Raw genomic sequence first — 20,144 nt, forward strand, 5'->3', positions numbered from 1 at the left:
TTTGAGTGTGGGGATTTGGGGCATAAGAGCTTTGAGTGGGGGGATTTGGGGCATAAGAGCTTTGAGTGGGGGGATTTGGGGCATAAGAGCTTTGAGTGTGGGGATTTGGTGCATAAGAGCTTTGAGTGTGGGGATTTGGGGCATAAGAGCTTTGAGTGTGGGGATTTGGGGCATAAGAGCTTTGAGTGTGGGGGATTTGGGGCATAAGAGCTTTGAGTGGGGGGATTTGGGGCATAAGAGCTTTGAGTGTGGGGATTTGGGGCATAAGAGCTTTGAGTGGGGGGATTTGGGGCATAAGAGCTTTGAGTGGGGGGATTTGGGGCATAAGAGCTTTGAGTGTGGGGATTTGGTGCATAAGAGCTTTGAGTGTGGGGATTTGGGGCATAAGAGCTTTGAGTGTGGGGATTTGGGGCATAAGAGCTTTGAGTGTGGGGATTTGGGGCATAAGAGCTTTGAGTGTGGGGATTTGGGGCATAAGAGCTTTGCGTGCCCACATAAAGGCCGTAGACAAGGTGAGGGATCAAGCACCAGTGGGGGAAATCGAGGTCAACGTGAAGGGGGCCATGAGACGCAGGCTGCAGAGGCTGGATGGTGGTGTAGATGAGGCTGGGCCTAGTGATGTCATGGATGGTGGTGTAGATGAGACTGGGTCTAGTCATGTCATGGATGGTGGTGTAGATGAGGCTGGGTCTAGTGATGGAGGTAGAGCTGGTGGGGCAAGGCAATGTAGGCCTCCAGGCTAATCTAGCTGAACTACGTAGGGACCTGGACAGTTTCTTCCAGGTTAAAGCAAAGGGAGCATTTGTAAGAGCTAGGTTCTCCATGCTCAAGGAGATGGATGCTCCCAGCTCCTCCTTCTTTGGTTTGGAAAGTCAGAGCGGTGAAGCCAAGGGTATGCATTGTCTACGGCTGTCAGATGGGCGGGTGACCTCTGTGGTGGGGGAGATGCGGGAGCGGACCGTGGAGTTTTATACTGAGTTGTATAGGGCAGAACTGTGTGATCCTATGTATGCTCAGGTTTTGTTTGCAGAACTCCCTAAGCTCTCTCTGGCACAGAGGGATGATCTGGACATTCCCCTGTTGTCCCATGAACTGGCAGAGACCGTAACCCAGATGTCCCCCGGCCGTGCCCCGGGGGTCGATGGACTCCCAGTGGAGTTTTATAAAAATCATTCTGGGGAATAATTTGACTGGACTTATTTTGCGTGGGCGGCTCTGACTCTCCTGCCCAAGAAAGGGGACTTAAGAACTGAAGGCCTGTGGCATTGCTCATTGCGGACTACAAGATATTTGCCAAGGTCCTCGCTAACAGACTGAAGTCCCATCTGGACTCTATAGTACACAAGGACCAGACATATTGTGTACCGGGACGCTTAATCACGGACAACCTGTTCTTAATCAGGGACATGTTGGGCTTGTCGAGAGTTTCTAATGTGAACTTTGGACTGGTCTCTTTAGACCAAGAGAAGGCTTTTGATAGAGTGGACCATGAGTATCTGTTTAATGTGATGTTTGGGTTTGGGGAAATTATTTTGGCCTGTGTGAAGATGTTGTATGCTGGGGCGTCATGTATGGTCAAGGTGGGAGGGGGGCTCAGTAGGACAGTCTGGTTGAGGCGGGGCATTAGACAAGGATGCTCTCTATCGGGGCAGTTATATACACTAGTTGTTGGGGCCTGCTACGCAGGAGACTGCAGGGAGTGTGCTGGACAGACATGGGTGTGCTGGACAGGCATAGCAGTGTCAGCGTATGCAGATTACGTTTCTGTGATGGTCAGGGATGGGCAGGATATGCAGGCACTAGAGACTAGTCTGAAGGTGTATGAGGGAGCTTTGTCAGCTAAGGTAAACTGGGGCAAGAACAAAGCTCTGTTATGTGGGACATGGAGGGATAGGGCCCCACCTCTGCTTCCAGGGGGTTTGCAGTGGGGTTGTGAAGGGCTTAAAATTTTGGGGGTGTATTTGGGCTCGGAGAGGTGGGTCAGGAAGAACTCTGAGGGGCTGTCAAAGACAGTGGTGTCAAGACTGGCCAGGTGGAGGTGGCTCCTGTCCCAAGTGTCATATAGAGGGAGGGTGCTGATAATCAACAACCTGGTGGCATCTTCCCTGTGGCATAAACTGGCTGTCCTCAACCCCCCCGCCGGGCTGCTCGCAGACCTGCAACGCAAGCTGGTGGACTTTTTCTGGTCGGGCCATCACTGGCTGAGGACGGCAGTGTTGTATATGTCCATACATGAAGGAGAACAGGGCCTGGTGGAACTGGAGAGCAGGGTGGCTGCATTCCGACTAAAGGCGGCTCAGAGACATTTACATTTTACATTTTAGTCATTTAGCAGACGCTCTTATCCAGAGCGACTTACAGGAGCAATTAGGGTTAAGTGCCTTGCTCAAGGGCACATTTACGTCATTTAGCAGACGCTCTTATCCAGAGCGACTCACCAATTGGTGCGTTCACCCTATAGCCAGTGGGATAACCACTTTACAATTTTTTTGGGGGGGGGATTACTTTATCCTATCCCAGGTATTCCTTAAAGAGGTGGGGTTTCAAATGTCTCCGGAAGGTGGTGAGTGACTCTGCTGTCCTGGCGTCGTGAGGGAGCTTGTTCCACCATTGGGGTGCCAGAGCAGCGAACAGTTTTGACTGGGCTGAGCGGGAACTATGCTTCCGCAGAGGAAGGGGAGCCAGCAGGCCAGAGGTGGATGAACGCAATGCCCTCGTTTGGGTGTAGGGACTGATCAGAGCCCGAAGGTACAGAGGTGCCGTTCCCCTCACTGCTCCATAGGCAAGCACCATGGTCTTGTAGCGGATGCAAGCTTCAACTGGAAGCCAGTGGAGTGTGCGGAGGAGGGGGGTGACGTGAGAGAACTTGGGAAGGTTGAACACCAGACGGGCTGCGACATTCTGGATGAGTTGTAGGGGTTTAATGGCACAGGCAGGGAGGCCAGCCAACAGCGAGTTGCAGTAGTCCAGATGGGAGATGACAAGTGCCTGGATTAGGACCTGTGCCGCTTCCTGTGTAAGGCAGGGTCGTACTCTCCGAATGTTGTAGAGCATGAACCTGCAGGAGCGGGTCACCGCCTTGATGTTGGCGGAGAACGACAGGGTGTTGTCCAGGGTCACGCCTAGGCTCTTCGCACTCTGGGAGGAGGACACAGCGGAGTTGTCAACCGTGATGGCGAGATCATGGAACGGGCAGTCCTTCCCCGGGAGGAAGAGCAGCTCCGTCTTGCCAGGGTTCAGCTTGAGGTGGTGATCCGTCATCCATACTGATATGTCTGCCAGACATGCAGAGATGCGATTCGCCACCTGGTTATCAGAAGGGGGAAAGGAGAAGATTAGTTGTGTATCGTCAGCGTAGCAATGATAGGAGAGGCCATGTGAGGATATGACAGAGCCAAGTGACTTGGTGTATAGGGAGAAAAGGAGAGGGCCTAGAACTGAGCCCTGGGGGACACCAGTGGTGAGAGCACGTGGTGCGGGGACAGCTTCTCGCCACGCCACTTGGTAGGAGCGACCGGTCAGGTAGGACGCAATCCAGGAGTGAGCCGCGCCGGAGATGCCCAGCTCGGAGAGGGTGGAGAGGAGGATCTGATGGTTCACAGTATCAAAGGCAGCAGACAGGTCTAGAAGGACAAGAGCAGAGGAGAGAGAGTTAGCTTTAGCAGTGCGGAGAGCCTCCGTGACACAGAGAAGAGCAGTCTCAGTTGAATGACCAGTCCTGAAACCTGACTGGTTTGGATCAAGAAGGTCATTCTGAGAGAGATAGCAAGAGAGTTGGCTAAAGACGGCACGCTCAATAGTTTTGGAAAGAAAAGAAAGAAGGGATACTGGTCTGTAGTTGTTGACATCAGTGGGATCGAGTGTTGGTTTCTTGAGAAGGGGAGCAACTCTCGCTCTCTTGAAGACGGAAGGGACATGGCCAGCGGTCAAGGATGAGTTGATCAGCGAGGTGAGGTAGGGGAGAAGGTCACCGGAGATGGTCTGGAGAAGAGAGGAGGGGATGGGGTCAAGCGGGCAGGTTGTTGGGCGGCCTGCAGTCACAAGTCGCAGGATTTTATCTGGAGAGAGAGGGGAGAAAGAAGTCAAAGCATAGGGTAGGGCAGTGTGAGTAGGACCAGCAGTGTCATTAGACTTAACAAACGAGGATCGAATGTCGTCAACCTTCTTTTCATACTGATGTCGGCTGGAGGGAACCAGCATGCGCGCTGCTGAGGAGAGCTGGCGGATTAGGGTTGGACTGGCAGCTGTTCCCAGGAGGCACTGACTGAGTCGGTAACGGGGGGTGTTTGAGCGGCCAAAGGGGGAGGGGCCACCAATGTTTCCACCACTGCAGGTGACGGCAGAGACTGGGGACTGGCAAGGGGTCTGGAGGACTTTAGATTTTAACACTCCGAGCCTGGGGGAGTTTGAGGGGGTGGGAGGTAAAGCCCTCAACAACCTCTGCATTAAGGTGAGGAACATTAGGAGCCTAACAGGAGTGAAGGCACATCATTGGCAGAGGGTATGTGGGCCGGAGAGTATGGTGGGTATTAGATGGAGGGGGCTCTACAAATTCCCAGTACCAAAGAGGTCAGGGGACCTCCAGCGGAGGGTTCTACATGGAGCCCTGGCCACTAACAGCTGGTTGGCACGGGTTGAACCTTTCTGTCTTTTTGTCCTTTCTGTGTCATGAGTGAAACTGGGCACCATGTATTTTCTGTGTGCGCCAGGTTAATGCCATTAATGTCTCAGTTGGAATGTCTGTGTGAGAGGTTGGGGGTGGAGTTTACTGTCGGGAGGTTTATAATGGGGTACAGGTATTCAAATAAGGAAAAGGACAAATGTGTGTTGTTGAATTTTCTGTTTGCTCAGGCAAAGTTGGCTATTTGGCTAACAAGGAGGAACAGGGTCAAAGGTGGGGGGATAACAGACCCTTTACTATTAGTTCATGGGATGGTCTCTGCGCGCCTTAGGGTGGAATTTGAGTTCTATAAAATGATAAACAGTGTGGAGATGTTTCAGGAGATATGGTGTGTTGGGGGGGCTGTCTGTACAGCTGGGGAAGATGGGTTGGATATACGGTTGTAGAAGTGGTGAGGTTTGGGTCATTGTGATGTGTGGTGTTGTTTTGTATCGTGGGGTAGAGGGCAAGGTGAGCATGCAGTACAGGGGATGTTTGTTTTTTAAAGGGGGGTGGAGGGGGGGGTGAGGTTTTAATGAATTGAGGATGTATCACTAAAGAAAGACAAAAAGTCAAAAGTCTCTCTCTCTTTCTCTCTCCCCTCTATTTCTCTTTCCCCTCTCTTTCTCCCTCTCTCGCTCTCTCTTCCATCTCTTTCTTTCTCCCCCCTCTCTCTCTCTCTCTCTCCCCTCTCTCTCTCTCTCTTTCTCTCTCTCCAGACATCTATATTCACCCCATCCTATGGAACATCCACTAATGTCCGCATCAACAGCAAAATGACAACACATCAGGTCATATCACAGCTCCTTCAGAAATTCAAGGTGAATTGTATCAAATTACCAGTTCATTAATAACAATATGCTAGAATATATTTGAAAAATGCAAAGGTAATAATTCTAACTACAAACTGTATTGTACTGTTATTAGATCACTTGAGGGAAGGCTTCTGGTTTGGATCCATTACCGGTGTGTTTCCACTTTGTGTTGCAGATAGAGAATGATCCTAATGAGTTCGCCCTCTACTGTGTTCATCAAAGCGGAGGTACGTTGTATCATTCTCTTTCATAACACCACTGATGCTGCAGTTAGGGTTCTCCAGGGTTAGGGTTCTCCAGGGTTAGGGTTCTCCAGGGTTAGGGTTCTCCAGGGTTCTCCAGGGTTAGGGTTCTCCAGGGTTAGGGTTCTCCAGGGTTCTCCAGGGTTAGGGTTCTCCAGGGTTAGGCTTCTCCAGGGTTCTCCAGGGTTAAGGTTCTCCAGGGTTAGGGTTATCCAGGGTTCTCCAGGGTTAGGGTTCTCCAGGGTTAGGGTTCTCGAGGGTTCTCCAGGGCTAGGGTTCTCCACAGTTAGGGTTCTCCAGGGTTAGGGTTATCCAGGGTTCTCCAGGGTTAGGGTTCTCCAGGGTTAGGGTTCTCCAGGGTTCACCAGGGTTAGGGATCTCCATGGTTAGGGTTCTCCACGGTTAGGGTTCTCCAGGGTTCTCCAGGGATAGGGTTAATAGTGTCTGTCTGTTTCCTCCTATAGAGAAGAAGAAGCTGTCTGATTCAGACCTGCCACTGTGGGAGAGGGTTCTCCAGGGCCCAGCGGAGAACATCATGAAGATGTTCCTCATGGACAGAGATGAAGAGGAAGTCAGCAACGATGTGAGTGTCTTTCTTCAGCAGGGTTTTGGGGCCAGAATGAGTTTTGGACACTAACTACACACTTCAGTTTGATAACCAGTGTGCTAACTCCTGGCTATGACTGGCTCCGCTCTCTGCCCAGGTGGCCCAGTACCTAAACCTGGAGCTGCCCATCCTGGAGGGGGTTCTAGTGAAGCTGAAGGAAGAGGAGAACAGAGAGGTGCAGAGAATCATCACCAAGTGAGTTATGAAGAAGTTCCAGTAGCCTAACTGTTACCTAAAGTAGAGGGGAACAGAGAGTGAATGACTTGGTTCTGGGTGTAACGATGAGTTAACATGCGCTGTAGGTCAACTGGTTCCATCTGGAATCTAAACCGTACCGTGTTTACTCTGTCACCTGTAGCTAAACAAAGATGTGTTCTCCTTGTGTCACTAAACAGTGATGTGTTCTCCTTGTGTCACTAAACAGTGATGTGTTGTCCTTGTGTCACTAAACAGTGATGTGTTGTCCTTGTGTCACCTGTAGCTAAACAAAGATGTGTTCTCCTTGTGTCACTAAACAGTGATGTGTTGTCCTTGTGTCACTAAACAGTGATGTGTTGTCCTTGTGTCACCTGTAGCTAAACAGGGATGTGTTGTCCTTGTGTCACTAAACAGTGATGTGCAGTGGCGGCTCCTGAAAAAATTCTCAGGAGGGGCAATTTTTCTGATGATTTAGGTGACCTACACACGTGCACGAGTCCGTGCACGCGATTCCAGATATCTTTACCTCTGAATAAACTGCCTTTCTTATACCATATCCACCCTGTCCAAAGTCTCTACTTGGTCTCAGTTCTCCAGTAAACTTGTGATTATCAACAGTACACAACGGTAACAAACAATTGGGGGAACTCACGGGGCAGATAGTAACCACTTAAAAGGAAGCGATTCCCAAACCTTCCATAACAAAGCCATCACCTACAGAGAGATGAACTTGGAGAAGAGTCCCCTAAGTAAGCTTGTCCTGGGCCTCTGTTCACAAACACAAACAGACCCCACACAGCCCCAGGACAACAACAACAACAACAACAACAACACAATTAGACCCAACCAAATCATGAGAAAACAAAAAGAGAATTACTTGACACATTGGAAAGAACAAACAAAAAAACAGAGCAAACTAGAATGCTATTTGGCCCTAAACAGAGAGTACACAGTGGCAGAATACCTGACCACTGTGACTGACCCAAACTTAATGAAAGCTTTGACTATGTACAGACTCAGTGACCATAGCCTTGCTATTGAGAAAGGCCGCCGTAGGCAGACCTGGCTCTCAAGAGAAGACAGGCTATGTGCACACTGCCCACAAAATGAGGTGGAAACTGAGCTGCACTTCCTAACCTCCTGCCAAATGTATGACCATATTAGAGACACATATTTCCCTCAGATTACAGCGATCCACAAAGAATTCGAAAACAAACCCAATTTTGATAAACTCCCTTATCTACTGGGTGAAAAACCACAGTGTGCCATCACAGCTGCAAGATTTGTGACCTGTTGCCACAAGAAAAGGGCAACCAGTGAAGAACAAACACCATTGTAAATACAACCCATATTTATGTTTATTTATTTTCCCATTTGTACTTTAACTATTTGCACATTGTAACAACACTGTATATATACATAATATGACATTTGAAATGTCTTTATTCTTTTGAAACTTCTGAGTGTAATGTTTACTGTTAATATTTATTGTTTATTTCACTTTTGTTTACTATCTACTTCCCTTGCTTTGGCAATGTTAACACACGTTTCCCATGCCAATAAAGCCCTTAAATTGAATTGAATTGATAGTAAGGTCGCAATGACACAGAAAGCAGTTCAATGTCGGGGTACAGAGTCGCTCTCTTACCAGGATCGCGGTCCGCTCTGACCAGGGTGAAGGTGGCCGGCTCCACTTCTCTGTCCGGGACTCATCCAGCCAAGTCTCCCAGCTGTATTGGGATTCAGCTGCCAGCAGCGTTTTCATTATTTAGTCCGTTCGTAGCGGGTATGTACACGATCAACAAGATCAGTCCAAAACCAACCACTGGAAATCCATGGTTGGCAGAATGTTTGTAAACTAAGTCTACAAATTAAAAACATAAAATAACGCCGCACTGCAGGTCGCAACAGAGACGCTTCTAGCCGCCATTGTCTTAGTTACGTTCAACGTTACGTCACGTATGACGAAAGCGCGTAAGTGCAAGCCCACAGACACCCATAGAGAATGTATTGAAAGCTTTGAAATGTGAAAAAAATAGATTTTACATGACAGGCTATGAGAGACTTCTGGGCGATTTTCAACTTGACTGAAATCGCCCCAAAAACGGGCGGGGCCATTTGAAGCACGACTTTAGCCTGATTTGACATTTAGTGGCTGGCAGATCAGACGTGAACACTGATAACTGCTGTTGCCGTGATATAATTGATTAGAAAAAAAATCCCTTCCTTTTCCCGTTTGGCAGTGCGTCGCCCATATCGCCCTATTGAACAAGCCGTCCCTGGTGATGTGTTGTCCTTGTGTCACCTGTAGCTAAACAGTGATGTGTTGTCCTTGTGTCACTAAACAGTGATGTGTTGTCCTTGTGTCACCTGTAGCTAAACAGTAATGTGTTATCCTTGTGTCGCCTGTAGATAAAGAGTGATGTGTTGTCCTTGTGTCACTAAACAGAGGTGGTCCTCTGTAGCTCAGCTGGTAGAGCACGGCGCTTGTAACGCCAAGGTAGTGGGTTCGATCCCCGGGACCACCCATACACAAAAATGTATGCACGCATGACTGTAAGTCGCTTTGGATAAAAGCGTCTGCTAAATGGCATATTATTATTATTATAAACAGTGATGTGTTGTCATTGTGTCACTAAACAGTGATGTGTTGTCCTTGTGTCACTGAACAGTGATGTATTGTCCTTGTGTCACTAAACAGGGATGTGTTGTCCTTGTGTCACTAAACAGTGATGTGTTGTCCTTGTGTCACTAAACAGGGATGTGTTGTCCTTGTGCCACTAAACAGGGATGTGTTGTCCTTGTGTCACCTGTAGCTAAACAGTGATGTGTTGTCCTTGTGTCACTAAACAAGGATGTGTTGTCCTTGTGTCACTAAACAGTGATGTGTTGTCCTTGTGTCAACTGTAGCTAAACAGTGATGTGTTGTCATTGTGTCACTAAACAGTGATGTGTTGTCCTTGTGTCACTAAACAGGGATATGTTGTCCTTGAGTCACCTGTAGCTAAACAGTAATGTGTTGTCCGTGTGTCACTAAACAGTGATGTGTTGTCCTTGTGTCACCTGTAGCTAAACAGTGATGTGTTGTCCTTGTGTCCCCTGTAGCTAAACAGTGATGTGTTGTCCTTGTGTCCCCTGTAGATAAACAGTGATGTGTTGTCCTTGTGTCGCCTGTAGCTAAACAGTGATGTGTTGTCCTTGTGTCACTAAACAGTGATGTGTTGTCCTTGTGTCACTAAACAGTGATGTGTTGTCCTTGTGTCACTGAACAGTGATGTATTGTCCTTGTGTCACTAAACAGGGATGTGTTGTCCTTGTGTCACTAAACAGTGATGTGTTGTCCTTGTGTCACTAAACAGGGATGTGTTGTCCTTGTGCCACTAAACAGGGATGTGTTGTCCTTGTGTCACCTGTAGCTAAACAGTGATGTGTTGTCCTTGTGTCACTAAACAAGGATGTGTTGTCCTTGTGTCACTAAACAGTGATGTGTTGTCCTTGTGTCAACTGTAGCTAAACAGTGATGTGTTGTCCTTGTGTCACTAAACAGTGATGTGTTGTCCTTGTGTCACTAAACAGGGATGTGTTGTACTTGTGTCACCTGTAGCTAAACAGTGATGTGTTGTCCTTGTGTCACCTGTAGCTAAACAGTGATGTGTTGTCCTTGTGTCCACTTTAGCTAAACAGTGATGTGTTGTCCTTCTGTCACCTGTAGCTAAACCGTGATGTGTTGTCCTTGTGTCACTAAACAGTGATGTGTTGTCCTTGTGTCACTAAACAGGGATGTGTTGTCCTTGTGTCACCTGTAGCTAAACAGTGATGTGTTGTCCTTGTGTCACTAAACAGTTATGTGTTGTCCTTGTGTCACTAAACAGTGATGTGTTGTCCTTGTGTCCCCTGTAGCTAAACAGTGATGTGTTGTCCTTGTGTCGCCTGTAGCTAAACAGGGATGTGTTGTCCTTGTGTCGCCTGTAGCTAAACAGGGATGTGTTGTCCTTGTGTCACCTGTAGCTAAACAGTGATGTGCTGTTTTTGTGTCACCTGTAGCTAAACAGTGATGTGTTGTCCTTGTGTCACCTATAGCTAAACAGTGAGGTGTTGTCCTTGTGTCACCTGTAGCTAAACAGTGATGTGCTGTTTTTGTGTCCCCTGTAGCTAAACAGTGATGTGTTGTCCTTGTGTCGCCTGTAGCTAAACATGGATGTGTTGTCCTTGTGTCACCTGTAGCTAAACAGGGATGTGTTGTCCTTGTGTCATCTGTAGCTAAACAGTGATGTGTTGTCCTTGTGTCACCTGTAGCTAAACAGTGATGTGTTGTCCTTGTGTCACCTGTAGCTAAACAGTGATGTGTTGTCCTTGTGTAACCTGTAGCTAAACAGTGATGTGCTGTTTTTGTGTCACCTGTAGCTAAACAGTGATGTGTTGTCATTGTGTCACCTGTAGCTAAACAGTGATGTGTTGTCCTTGTGTCCCCTTTAGCTAAACAGTGATGTGTTGTCCTTGTGTCACCTGTAGCTAAACAGTGATGTGTTGTCCTTGTGTCACTAGACAGTTATGTGTTGTCCTCATGTCACTAAACAGGGATGTGTTGTCCTTGTGTCGCCTGTAGCTAAACAGTGATGTGTTGTCCTTGTGTCACTAAACAGTTATGTGTTGTCCCTGTGTCACTAAACAGTGATGTGTTGTCCTTGTGTCCCCTGTAGCTAAACAGTGATGTGTTGTCCTTGTGTCGCCTGTAGCTAAACAGTGATGTGTTGTCCTTGTGTCGCCTGTAGCTAAACAGTGATTTGTTGTCCTTGTGTCGCCTGTAGCTAAACAGGGATGTGTTGTCCTTGTGTCACCTGTAGCTAAACAGTGATGTGTTGTGCTTGTGTCACCTGTAGCTAAACAGTGATGTGCTGTTTTTGTGTCACCTGTAGCTAAACAGTGATGTGTTGTCCTTGTGTCACTAAACAGGGATGTGTTGTCCTTGTGTCGCCTATAGCTAAACAGTGAGGTGTTGTCCTTGTGTCGCCTATAGCTAAACAGTGATGTGTTGTCCTTGTGTCCCCTGTATCTGAACAGTAATGTGTTGTCATTGTGTCACTAAACAGTTATGTGTTGTCCTTGTGTCACCTGTAGCTAAACAGTGATGTGTTGTCCTTGTGTCCCCTGTAGCTAAAGAGTGATGTGTTGTCCTTGTGTTACCTGTAGCTAAACAGTGATGTGCTGTTTTTGTGTCCCCTGTAGCTAAACAGTGATGTGTTGTCCTTGTGTCGACTGTAGCTAAACATGGATGTGTTGTCCTTGTGTCACCTGTAGCTAAACAGGGATGTGTTGTCCTTGTGTCCCCTGTAGCTAAACAGTGATGTGTTGTCCTTGTGTAACCTGTAGCTAAACAGTGATGTGTTGTCCTTGTGTAACCTGTAGCTAAAAAGTGATGTGCTGTTTTTGTGTCACCTGTAGCTAAACAGTGATGTGTTGTCATTGGGTCACCTGTAGCTAAACAGTGATGTGTTGTCCTTGTGTCCCCTTTAGCTAAACAGTGATGTGTTGTCCTTGAGTCACCTGTAGCTAAACAGTGATGTGTTGTCCTTGTGTCACTAAACAGTTATGTGTTGTCCTCATGTCACTAAACAGGGATGTGTTGTCCTTGTGTCGCCTGTAGCTAAACAGTGATGTGTTGTCCTTGTGTCACTAAACAGTTATGTGTTGTCCTTGTGTCACTAAACAGTGATGTGTTGTCCTTGTGTCCCCTGTAGCTAAACAGTGATGTGTTGTCCTTGTGTCGCCTGTAGCTAAACAGTGATGTGTTGTCCTTGTGTCGCCTGTAGCTAAACAGTGATTTGTTGTCCTTGTGTCGCCTGTAGCTAAACAGGGATGTGTTGTCCTTGTGTCACCTGTAGCTAAACAGTGATGTGTTGTGCTTGTGTCACCTGTAGCTAAACAGTGATGTGCTGTTTTTGTGTCACCTGTAGCTAAACAGTGATGTGTTGTCCTTGTGTCACTAAACAGGGATGTGTTGTCCTTGTGTCGCCTATAGCTAAACAGTGAGGTGTTGTCCTTGTGTCGCCTATAGCTAAACAGTGATGTGTTGTCCTTGTGTCCCCTGTAGCTGAACAGTAATGTGTTGTAATTGTGTCACTAAACAGTTATGTGTTGTCCTTGTGTCACCTGTAGCTAAACAGTGATGTGTTGTCCTTGTGTCCCCTGTAGCTAAAGAGTGATGTGTTGTCCTTGTGTTACCTGTAGCTAAACAGTGATGTGCTGTTTTTGTGTCCCCTGTAGCTAAACAGTGATGTGTTGTCCTTGTGTCGCCTGTAGCTAAACATGGATGTGTTGTCCTTGTGTCACCTGTAGCTAAACAGGGATGTGTTGTCCTTGTGTCCCCTGTAGCTAAACAGTGATGTGTTGTCCTTGTGTAACCTGTAGCTAAACAGTGGTGTGTTGTCCTTGTGTCACTAAAGTAGTGGTGTGTTGTCATTGTGTCACCTGTAGCTAAACAGTGATGTGTTGTCCTTGTGTCCCCTGTAGCTGAACAGTGATGTGTTGTCCTTGTGTCACTAAACAGTGATGTGTTGTCTTTGTGTCCCCTGTAGCTAAACAGTGATGTGTTGTCCTTGTGTCACGTGTAGCTAAACAGTGATGTGCTGTTTTTGTGTTCCCTGTAGCTAAACAGTGATGTGTTGTCCTTGTGTCCCCTGTAGCTAAAGAGAGATGTGTTGTCCTTGTGTCACCTGTAGCTAAACAGTGATGTGTTGTCCTTGTGTCAATAAACAGTGATGTGTTGTCCTTGTGTCACTAAACAGTTATGTGTTGTCCTTGTGTCACCTGTAGCTAAACAGGGATGTGTTGTCCTTGTTTCACCTGTAGCTAAACAGTGATGTGTTGTCCTTGTGTCCACTGTAGCTAAACAGTGATGTGTTGTCCTTGTGTCACTAAACAGTGATGTGTTGTCCTTGTGTCACCTGTAGCTAAAGAGTGATGTGTTGTCCTTGTGTCACATGTAGCTAAACAGTGATGTGTTGTCCTTGTGTCACTAAACATTGATGTGTTGTCCTTATGTCACTAAACAGCTATGTGTTGTCCTTGTGTCACCTGTAGCTAAACAGGGATGTGTTGTCCTTGTGTCACCTGTAGCTAAACAGTGATGTGTTGTCCTTGTGTCCCCTGTAGCTAAACAGTGATGTGTTGTCCTTGTGTCCCCTGTAGCTAAACAGTGATGTGTTGTCCTTGTGTCGCTAAACAGTGATGTGTTGTCCTTGTGTCCACTGTAGCTAAACAGTGATGTGTTGTCCTTGTGTCACTAAACAGCGATGTGTTGTCCTTGTGTCCCTGTAGCTAAACAGTGATGTGTTGTCCTTGTGTCACTAAACAGTGATGTGTTGTCCTTGTGTCCCTGTAGCTAAACAGTGACATGCTGTTTTTGTGTCACCTGTAGCTAAACAGTGATGTGTTGTCCTTGTGTCCCCTGTAGCTAAACAGTGATGTGTTGTCCTTGTGTCCCCTTTAGCTAAACAGTGATGTGTTGTCCTTGTGTCACTAAACAGTGATGTGTTGTCCTTGTGTCACTAAACAGTGATGTTGTCGTCATTGTGTCACTATACAGTGATGTGTTGTCCTTGTGTCACTAAACAGTGATGTGTTGTGCTTGTGTCACTAAACAGTGATGTTGTCGTCATTGTGTCACTAAACATTGATGTGTTGTCCTTGTGTCACTAAACATTGATGTGTTGTCCTTATGTCCCCTGTAGCTAAACAGTGATCTGTTGACCTTGTGTCACCTGTAGCTAAACAGTGATGTGTTGTCATTGTGTCACTAAACAGTTATGTGTTGTCCTTGTGTCACCTGTAGCTAAACAGTGATGTGTTGTCCTTGTGTCCCCTGTAGCTAAAGAGTGATGTGTTGTCCTTGTGTTACCTGTAGCTAAACAGTGATGTGCTGTTTTTGTGTCCCCTGTAGCTAAACAGTGATGTGTTGTCCTTGTGTCGCCTGTAGCTAAACATGGATGTGTTGTCCTTGTGTCACCTGTAGCTAAACAGGGATGTGTTGTCCTTGTGTCCCCTGTAGCTAAACAGTGATGTGTTGTCCTTGTGTAACCTGTAGCTAAACAGTGATGTGCTGTTTTTGTGTCACCTGTAGCTAAACAGTGGTGTGTTGTCCTTGTGTCACTAAACAGTGGTGTGTTGTCATTGTGTCACCTGTAGCTAAACAGTGATGTGTTGTCCTTGTGTCCCCTGTAGCTGAACAGTGATGTGTTGTCCTTGTGTCACTAAACAGTGATGTGTTGTCTTTGTGTCCCCTGTAGCTAAACAGTGATGTGTTGTCCTTGTGTCACGTGTAGCTAAACAGTGATGTGCTGTTTTTGTGTTCCCTGTAGCTAAACAGTGATGTGTTGTCCTTGTGTCCCCTGTAGCTAAAGAGAGATGTGTTGTCCTTGTGTCACCTGTAGCTAAACAGTGATGTGTTGTCCTTGTGTCAATAAACAGTGATGTGTTGTCCTTGTGTCACTAAACAGTTATGTGTTGTCCTTGTGTCACCTGTAGCTAAACAGGGATGTGTTGTCCTTGTTTCACCTGTAGCTAAACAGTGATGTGTTGTCCTTGTGTCCACTGTAGCTAAACAGTGATGTGTTGTCCTTGTGTCCCCTGTAGCTAAACAGTGATGTGCTGTTTTTGTGTCCCCTGTAGCTAAACAGTGATGTGTTGTCCTTGTGTCCACTGTAGCTAAACAGTGATGTGTTGTCATTGTGTCCCCTGTAGCTAAGCAGTGATGTGTTGTCCTTGTGTCCCCTGTAGCTAAACAGTGATGTGTTGTCCTTGTGTCACCTGTAGCTAAACAGTGATGTGTTGTCCTTGTGTCACTAAACAGTGATGTGTTGTCCTTGTGTCACTAAACAGGGATGTGTTGTCCTTGTGTCACCTGTAGCTAAACAGTGATGTGTTGTCCTTGTGTCCCCTGTAGCTAAACAGTGATGTGTTGTCCTTGTGTCCCCTGTAGCTAAACAGTGATGTGTTGTCCTTGTGTCACTAAACAGTGATGTGTTGTCCTTGTGTCACCTGTAGCTAAAGAGTGATGTGTTGTCCTTGTGTCACATGTAGCTAAACAGTGATGTGTTGTCCTTGTGTCACTAAACAGTGATGTGTTGTCCTTGTGTCACTAAACAGCTATGTGTTGTCCTTGTGTCACCTGTAGCTAAACAGGGATGTGTTGTCCTTGTGTCACCTGTAGCTAAACAGTGATATGTTGTCCTTGTGTCCCCTGTAGCTAAACAGTGATGTGTTGTCCTTGTGTCCCCTGTAGCTAAACAGTGATGTGTTGTCCTTGTGTCGCTAAACAGTGATGTGTTGTCATTGTGTCCACTGTAGCTAAACAGTGATGTGTTGTCCTTGTGTCACTAAACAGCGATGTGTTGTCCTTGTGTCCCTGTAGCTAAACAGTGATGTGTTGTCCTTGTGTCACTAAACAGTGATGTGTTGTCCTTGTGTCCCTGTAGCTAAACAGTGACATGCTGTTTTTGTGTCACCTGTAGCTAAACAGTGATGTGTTGTCCTTGTGTCCCCTTTAGCTAAACAGTGATGTGTTGTCCTTGTGTCACTAAACAGTGATGTGTTGTCCTTGTGTCACTAAACAGTGATGTTGTCGTCATTGTGTCACTATACAGTGATGTGTTGTCCTTGTGTCACTAAACAGTGATGTGTTGTCCTTGTGTCACTAAACAGTGATGTTGTCGTCATTGTGTCACTAAACATTGATGTGTTGTCCTTGTGTCACTAAACATTGATGTGTTGTCCTTATGTCCCCTGTAGCTAAACAGTGATCTGTTGTCCTTGTGTCACCTGTAGCTAAACAGTGATGTGTTGTCCTTGTGTCACTAAACAGTGATGTGTTGTCCTTGTGTCACTAAACAGTTATGTGTTGTCCTTGTGTCACCTGTAGCTAAACAGTGATGTGTTGTCCTTGTGTCCCCTGTAGCTAAACAGTGATGTGCTGTTTTTGTGTCCCCTGTAGCTAAACAGTGATGTGTTGTCCTTGTGTCCCCTGTAGCTAAACAGTGATGTGTTGTCCTTGTGTCACCTGTAGCTAAACAGTGATGTGTTGTCCTTGTGTCACTAAACAGTGATGTGTTGTCCTTGTGTCCCCTGTAGCTAAACAGTGATGTGTTGTCATTGTGTCACTAAACAGTGATGTGTTGTCCTTGTGTCACTAAACAGTGATGTGTTGTCCTTGTGTCACTAAACAGTGATGTGTTGTCCTTGTGTCACTAAACAGTGATGTGTTGTCCTTGTGTCACTAAACAGTGATGTTGTCGTCATTGTGTCACTATACAGTGATGTGTTGTCCTTGTGTCACTAAACAGTGATGTGTTGTCCTTGTGTCCCCTGTAGCTAAACAGTGATGTGTTGTCCTTGTGTCACCTGTAGCTAAACAGTGATGTGTTGTCCTTGTGTCACTAAACAGTGATGTGTTGTCCTTGTGTCCCCTGTAGCTAAACAGTGATGTGTTGTCATTGTGTCACTAAACAGTGATGTGTTGTCCTTGTGTCACTAAACAGTGATGTGTTGTCCTTGTGTCACTAAACAGTGATGTGTTGTCCTTGTGTCACTAAACAGTGATGTGTTGTCCTTGTGTCACTAAACAGTGATGTTGTCGTCATTGTGTCACTATACAGTGATGTGTTGTCCTTGTGTCACTAAACATTGATGTGTTGTCCTTGTGTCACCTGTAGCTAAACAGTGATCTGTTGTCCTTGTTTCACCTGTAGCTAAACAGTGATGTGTTGTCCTTGTGTCACTAAACATTGATGTGTTGTCCTTGTGTCCCCTGTAGCTAAACAGTGATGTGTTGTCCTTGTGTCCCCTGTAGCTAAACAATGATGTGCTGTTTTTGTGTCACCTGTAGCTAAACAGTGATGTGTTGTCCTTGTGTCACCTGTAGCTAAACAGTGATGTGTTGTCCTTGTGTCACTAAACAGTGATGTGTTGTCCTTGTGTCACCTGTAGCTAAACAGTGATGTGTTGTCCTTGTGTCACTAAACAGTGATGTGTTGTCCTTGTGTCACCTGTAGCTAAACAGTGATGTGTTGTCCTTGTTGCCCCTGTAGCTAAACAGTGATGTGTTGTCCTTGTGTCCCATAGGTTCAACCAGCAGCAGATAGTCCTGTCTCAGTTTCTCAGCTCCAAGATCATCAAGACAGAGACAGAGGTGTGAGGCCTGGACTTTACACAACACACAGACTGGACTTTACACAACACACAGACTGGACTTCACACAACACACAGAATGGACTTCACACAACACACAGACTGGACTTCACACAACACACAGACTGGACTTCACACAACACACAGACTGGACTTCACACAACACACAGACTGGACCATACCAGAACAACACACAGACTGGACTTCACACAACACATACCAGAACAACAGTCCACAGACTACAGGAGGGGACAGACTGTTCAGGGAAAAGGATGTTCAATATTAAACTGAGACTCTCTGCGTCCCAAATGGCCCCCTATTCCCTACACAGTGCACTACTTTTGACCTTTGCACTGTATAGGGAATAGGGTGCCATTTGGGACCTAACCATACTACACCATTATCTAAACCTGAAAGATTGCAGGAGAAAACAGATATCCAGGGAAGATGTTGTTCAATGTTTACCTGAAACTGATGTCAAATTACACAGCAGATGATGATGAGTGATGAACTGGAAGCAACAAGTAGAAAAATAGGAAAAGTTAACTATGTAAATATTTTTCTATGAACCTGATGCATCTAATAGAAAGCCCTTTTCGTACCAGAACAAGTAGTCATCCCTCCACCTAGACAGCTAGCTCCTGTTTCTGCAATAGATGCTAAGACAACACAACAAACAGATGCTAGCTAGCTCCTGTTTCTGTAATAGATGCTAACACAACACAACAAACAGATGCTAGCTAGCTCCCAGTTTGTACATTGGTTTGTTTCTATTGAATCATGAAGTGATTCAGTCATTTTTCATCAACACGCGGCTAGCGGAGGCATTATGATCAATAACATCATGGCTGGAACGCATCTTTGACCAATCAGATTGCTTGGCCTGGACTAACTTTTTAATAAGCCCTATAAAGTGATGGTCTGATCATATATAATTACCCAAGGACAGCGGCGGCGTCGTTTACAATGGGAGCTCCCTCCGGATGCTCCAGGTTTTTATCCCATGTGACCCATCTGGAGGCCGTACATTGAATTTCGGCTTCCTGCGATTACAGGAAGTGACTTCATTGGGAGTCACAGGGGCTGTTTGAAGGGTTCAAAACATTTTTTTTACATATTTGTGACCAGGGGACAGTTATGAAATCTGAAGTCAATCTGCCGAAAAGGATTATTGACCTCCATTGGATACAATGGTCTAACAGTACTAGAGTGGTCTGTCTGTACTTCTTAATAAAACGTTTATTGCATATCTGAAGAAGTGCAAGCTATTGTTAATCACTCCCAGTTCACAGGCACTTTCCCCACTGCACTAAAAACTGCTATGGTAAAACCCCTTCTGAAGAAATGTCATCTAGATTATTCAGCTCTTAGCAATTTTCAGCCAATCTCCAACCTTCCATTCTTAAGCAAGATCCTGGAGAAATTGGTTTTCAAACAGCTGAATGGTTTTTAAAGTGCCCACTGTATTTTTTGACGAATTCCAAACTGGTTTTCGGGCCCACACCAGCACTTAGTTAAAGTGGTAAATGATCTATGATAAATGATTGGTTTAGAACCTATTTAACCGGTCGAGAGTTTTTGTCACCCTTGGTGAACATAACTCAGAGAAAATACGTACTGTGTTAGCGGTTTAAATACTTGGCTGGCTCAGACGGAGAGACATTACGCCGGTTTTAAGGTCTCTGCACTGGCTGCCTGTGAGTATTAGAATAAATGTTTAGATTCTTCTATTGGTTTTTAAATCAATCCACGGTGGTGCACCCCAATACATGTCAGACATGTTTTTAAGTTACGTACCCAGTAGGTCCCTCAGGTCCTCTGGCACTGGCCTTTTAACTATCCCAAAGCCCAGGACCAAGAGGCATGGAGAGGCAGACTTTAGTTACTTTTTTCCTGTGAAGAACATTGTGTTGCATTCCATGTCTGAAATGTGCTGTATAAATAAAGCTTGATTTGATTTTACCTGTCTGTAAGTGTCCGCCTGTCTGTCTGTAAGTGTTTGTCTCTGTCTGTCTGTCTGTCTGAGTCTTTCACCAATTTACCAATTTCAGAGAGACAGGCAGAGAAAGAGAAAAAGAGAGAGAGTGAGACAGGCAGAGAGAGAGAGAGAGAGAGAGAGAGAGAGAGAGAGAGAGAGAGAGAGAGAGAGAGAGAGAGAGAGAGAGAGAGAGAGAGAGAGAGAGAGAGAGAGAGAGAGAGAGAGAGAGAGTGAGTGAGTGAGAGAGAGAGAGAGAGAGAGAGAGAGAGAGAGAGAGAGAGAGAGAGAGAGAGAGAGAGAGAGAGAGAGAGAGAGTGAGAGAGAGAGAGAGAGAGAGAGAGAGAGAGACACAGCTGCAAGATTTGTGACCTGTTGCCACAAGAAAAGGGCAACCAGTGAAGAACAAACACCATTGTAAATACAACCCATATTTATGTTTATTTATTTTCCCATTTGTACTTTA

The 20,144-nt window shown here is 46.0% G+C and overlaps 1 protein-coding gene and 2 long non-coding RNA genes across 7 annotated transcripts in view; 1 reads left to right on the plus strand and 2 right to left on the minus strand.

Moving 5' to 3' along the window:
• The window catches only part of LOC311127203 (ras association domain-containing protein 6-like), a 49,125-nt gene extending 29,454 nt beyond the window's left edge, over nucleotides 1-19,671 (plus strand). For 2 of the 4 annotated variants that reach the window (XM_084158997.1, XM_084158996.1), the window contains exons 7-11: nucleotides 5,380-5,481; nucleotides 5,651-5,702; nucleotides 6,182-6,300; nucleotides 6,422-6,519; nucleotides 17,638-19,671. In XM_084158997.1, coding sequence (XP_084015123.1) covers nucleotides 5,380-5,481; nucleotides 5,651-5,702; nucleotides 6,182-6,300; nucleotides 6,422-6,519; nucleotides 17,638-17,710 — 444 coding nt within the window. In that variant the 3' untranslated portion in view covers nucleotides 17,711-19,671. The remainder of the gene's footprint in view (nucleotides 1-5,379; nucleotides 5,482-5,650; nucleotides 5,703-6,181; nucleotides 6,301-6,421; nucleotides 6,520-17,637) is intronic. The other 2 variants (XM_084158999.1, XM_084158998.1) reach the window with 1 other exon arrangement.
• On the minus strand, nucleotides 9,260-11,907 carry LOC311127206. Its single transcript, XR_014613104.1, has 2 exons — nucleotides 11,188-11,907; nucleotides 9,260-11,028 (listed from the first exon to the last, which is right to left on the minus strand). It is a non-coding gene; the product is annotated as an uncharacterized lncRNA (long non-coding RNA).
• Nucleotides 12,981-17,630, minus strand: LOC311127205. Of its 2 annotated transcripts, XR_014613102.1 has the most exons (4): nucleotides 17,396-17,630; nucleotides 16,707-16,982; nucleotides 16,433-16,576; nucleotides 12,981-15,796 (listed from the first exon to the last, which is right to left on the minus strand). It is a non-coding gene; the product is annotated as an uncharacterized lncRNA (long non-coding RNA). The 2 variants fall into 2 exon arrangements; XR_014613103.1 differs by having other exon boundaries at nucleotides 16,707-17,630.
• Nucleotides 19,672-20,144: the final 473 nt, after the last annotated feature.

This window comes from Coregonus lavaretus (assembly GCF_964263955.1).
Source record: "Coregonus lavaretus genome assembly, chromosome: 4".
NCBI lineage: Eukaryota > Metazoa > Chordata > Actinopteri > Salmoniformes > Salmonidae > Coregonus > Coregonus lavaretus.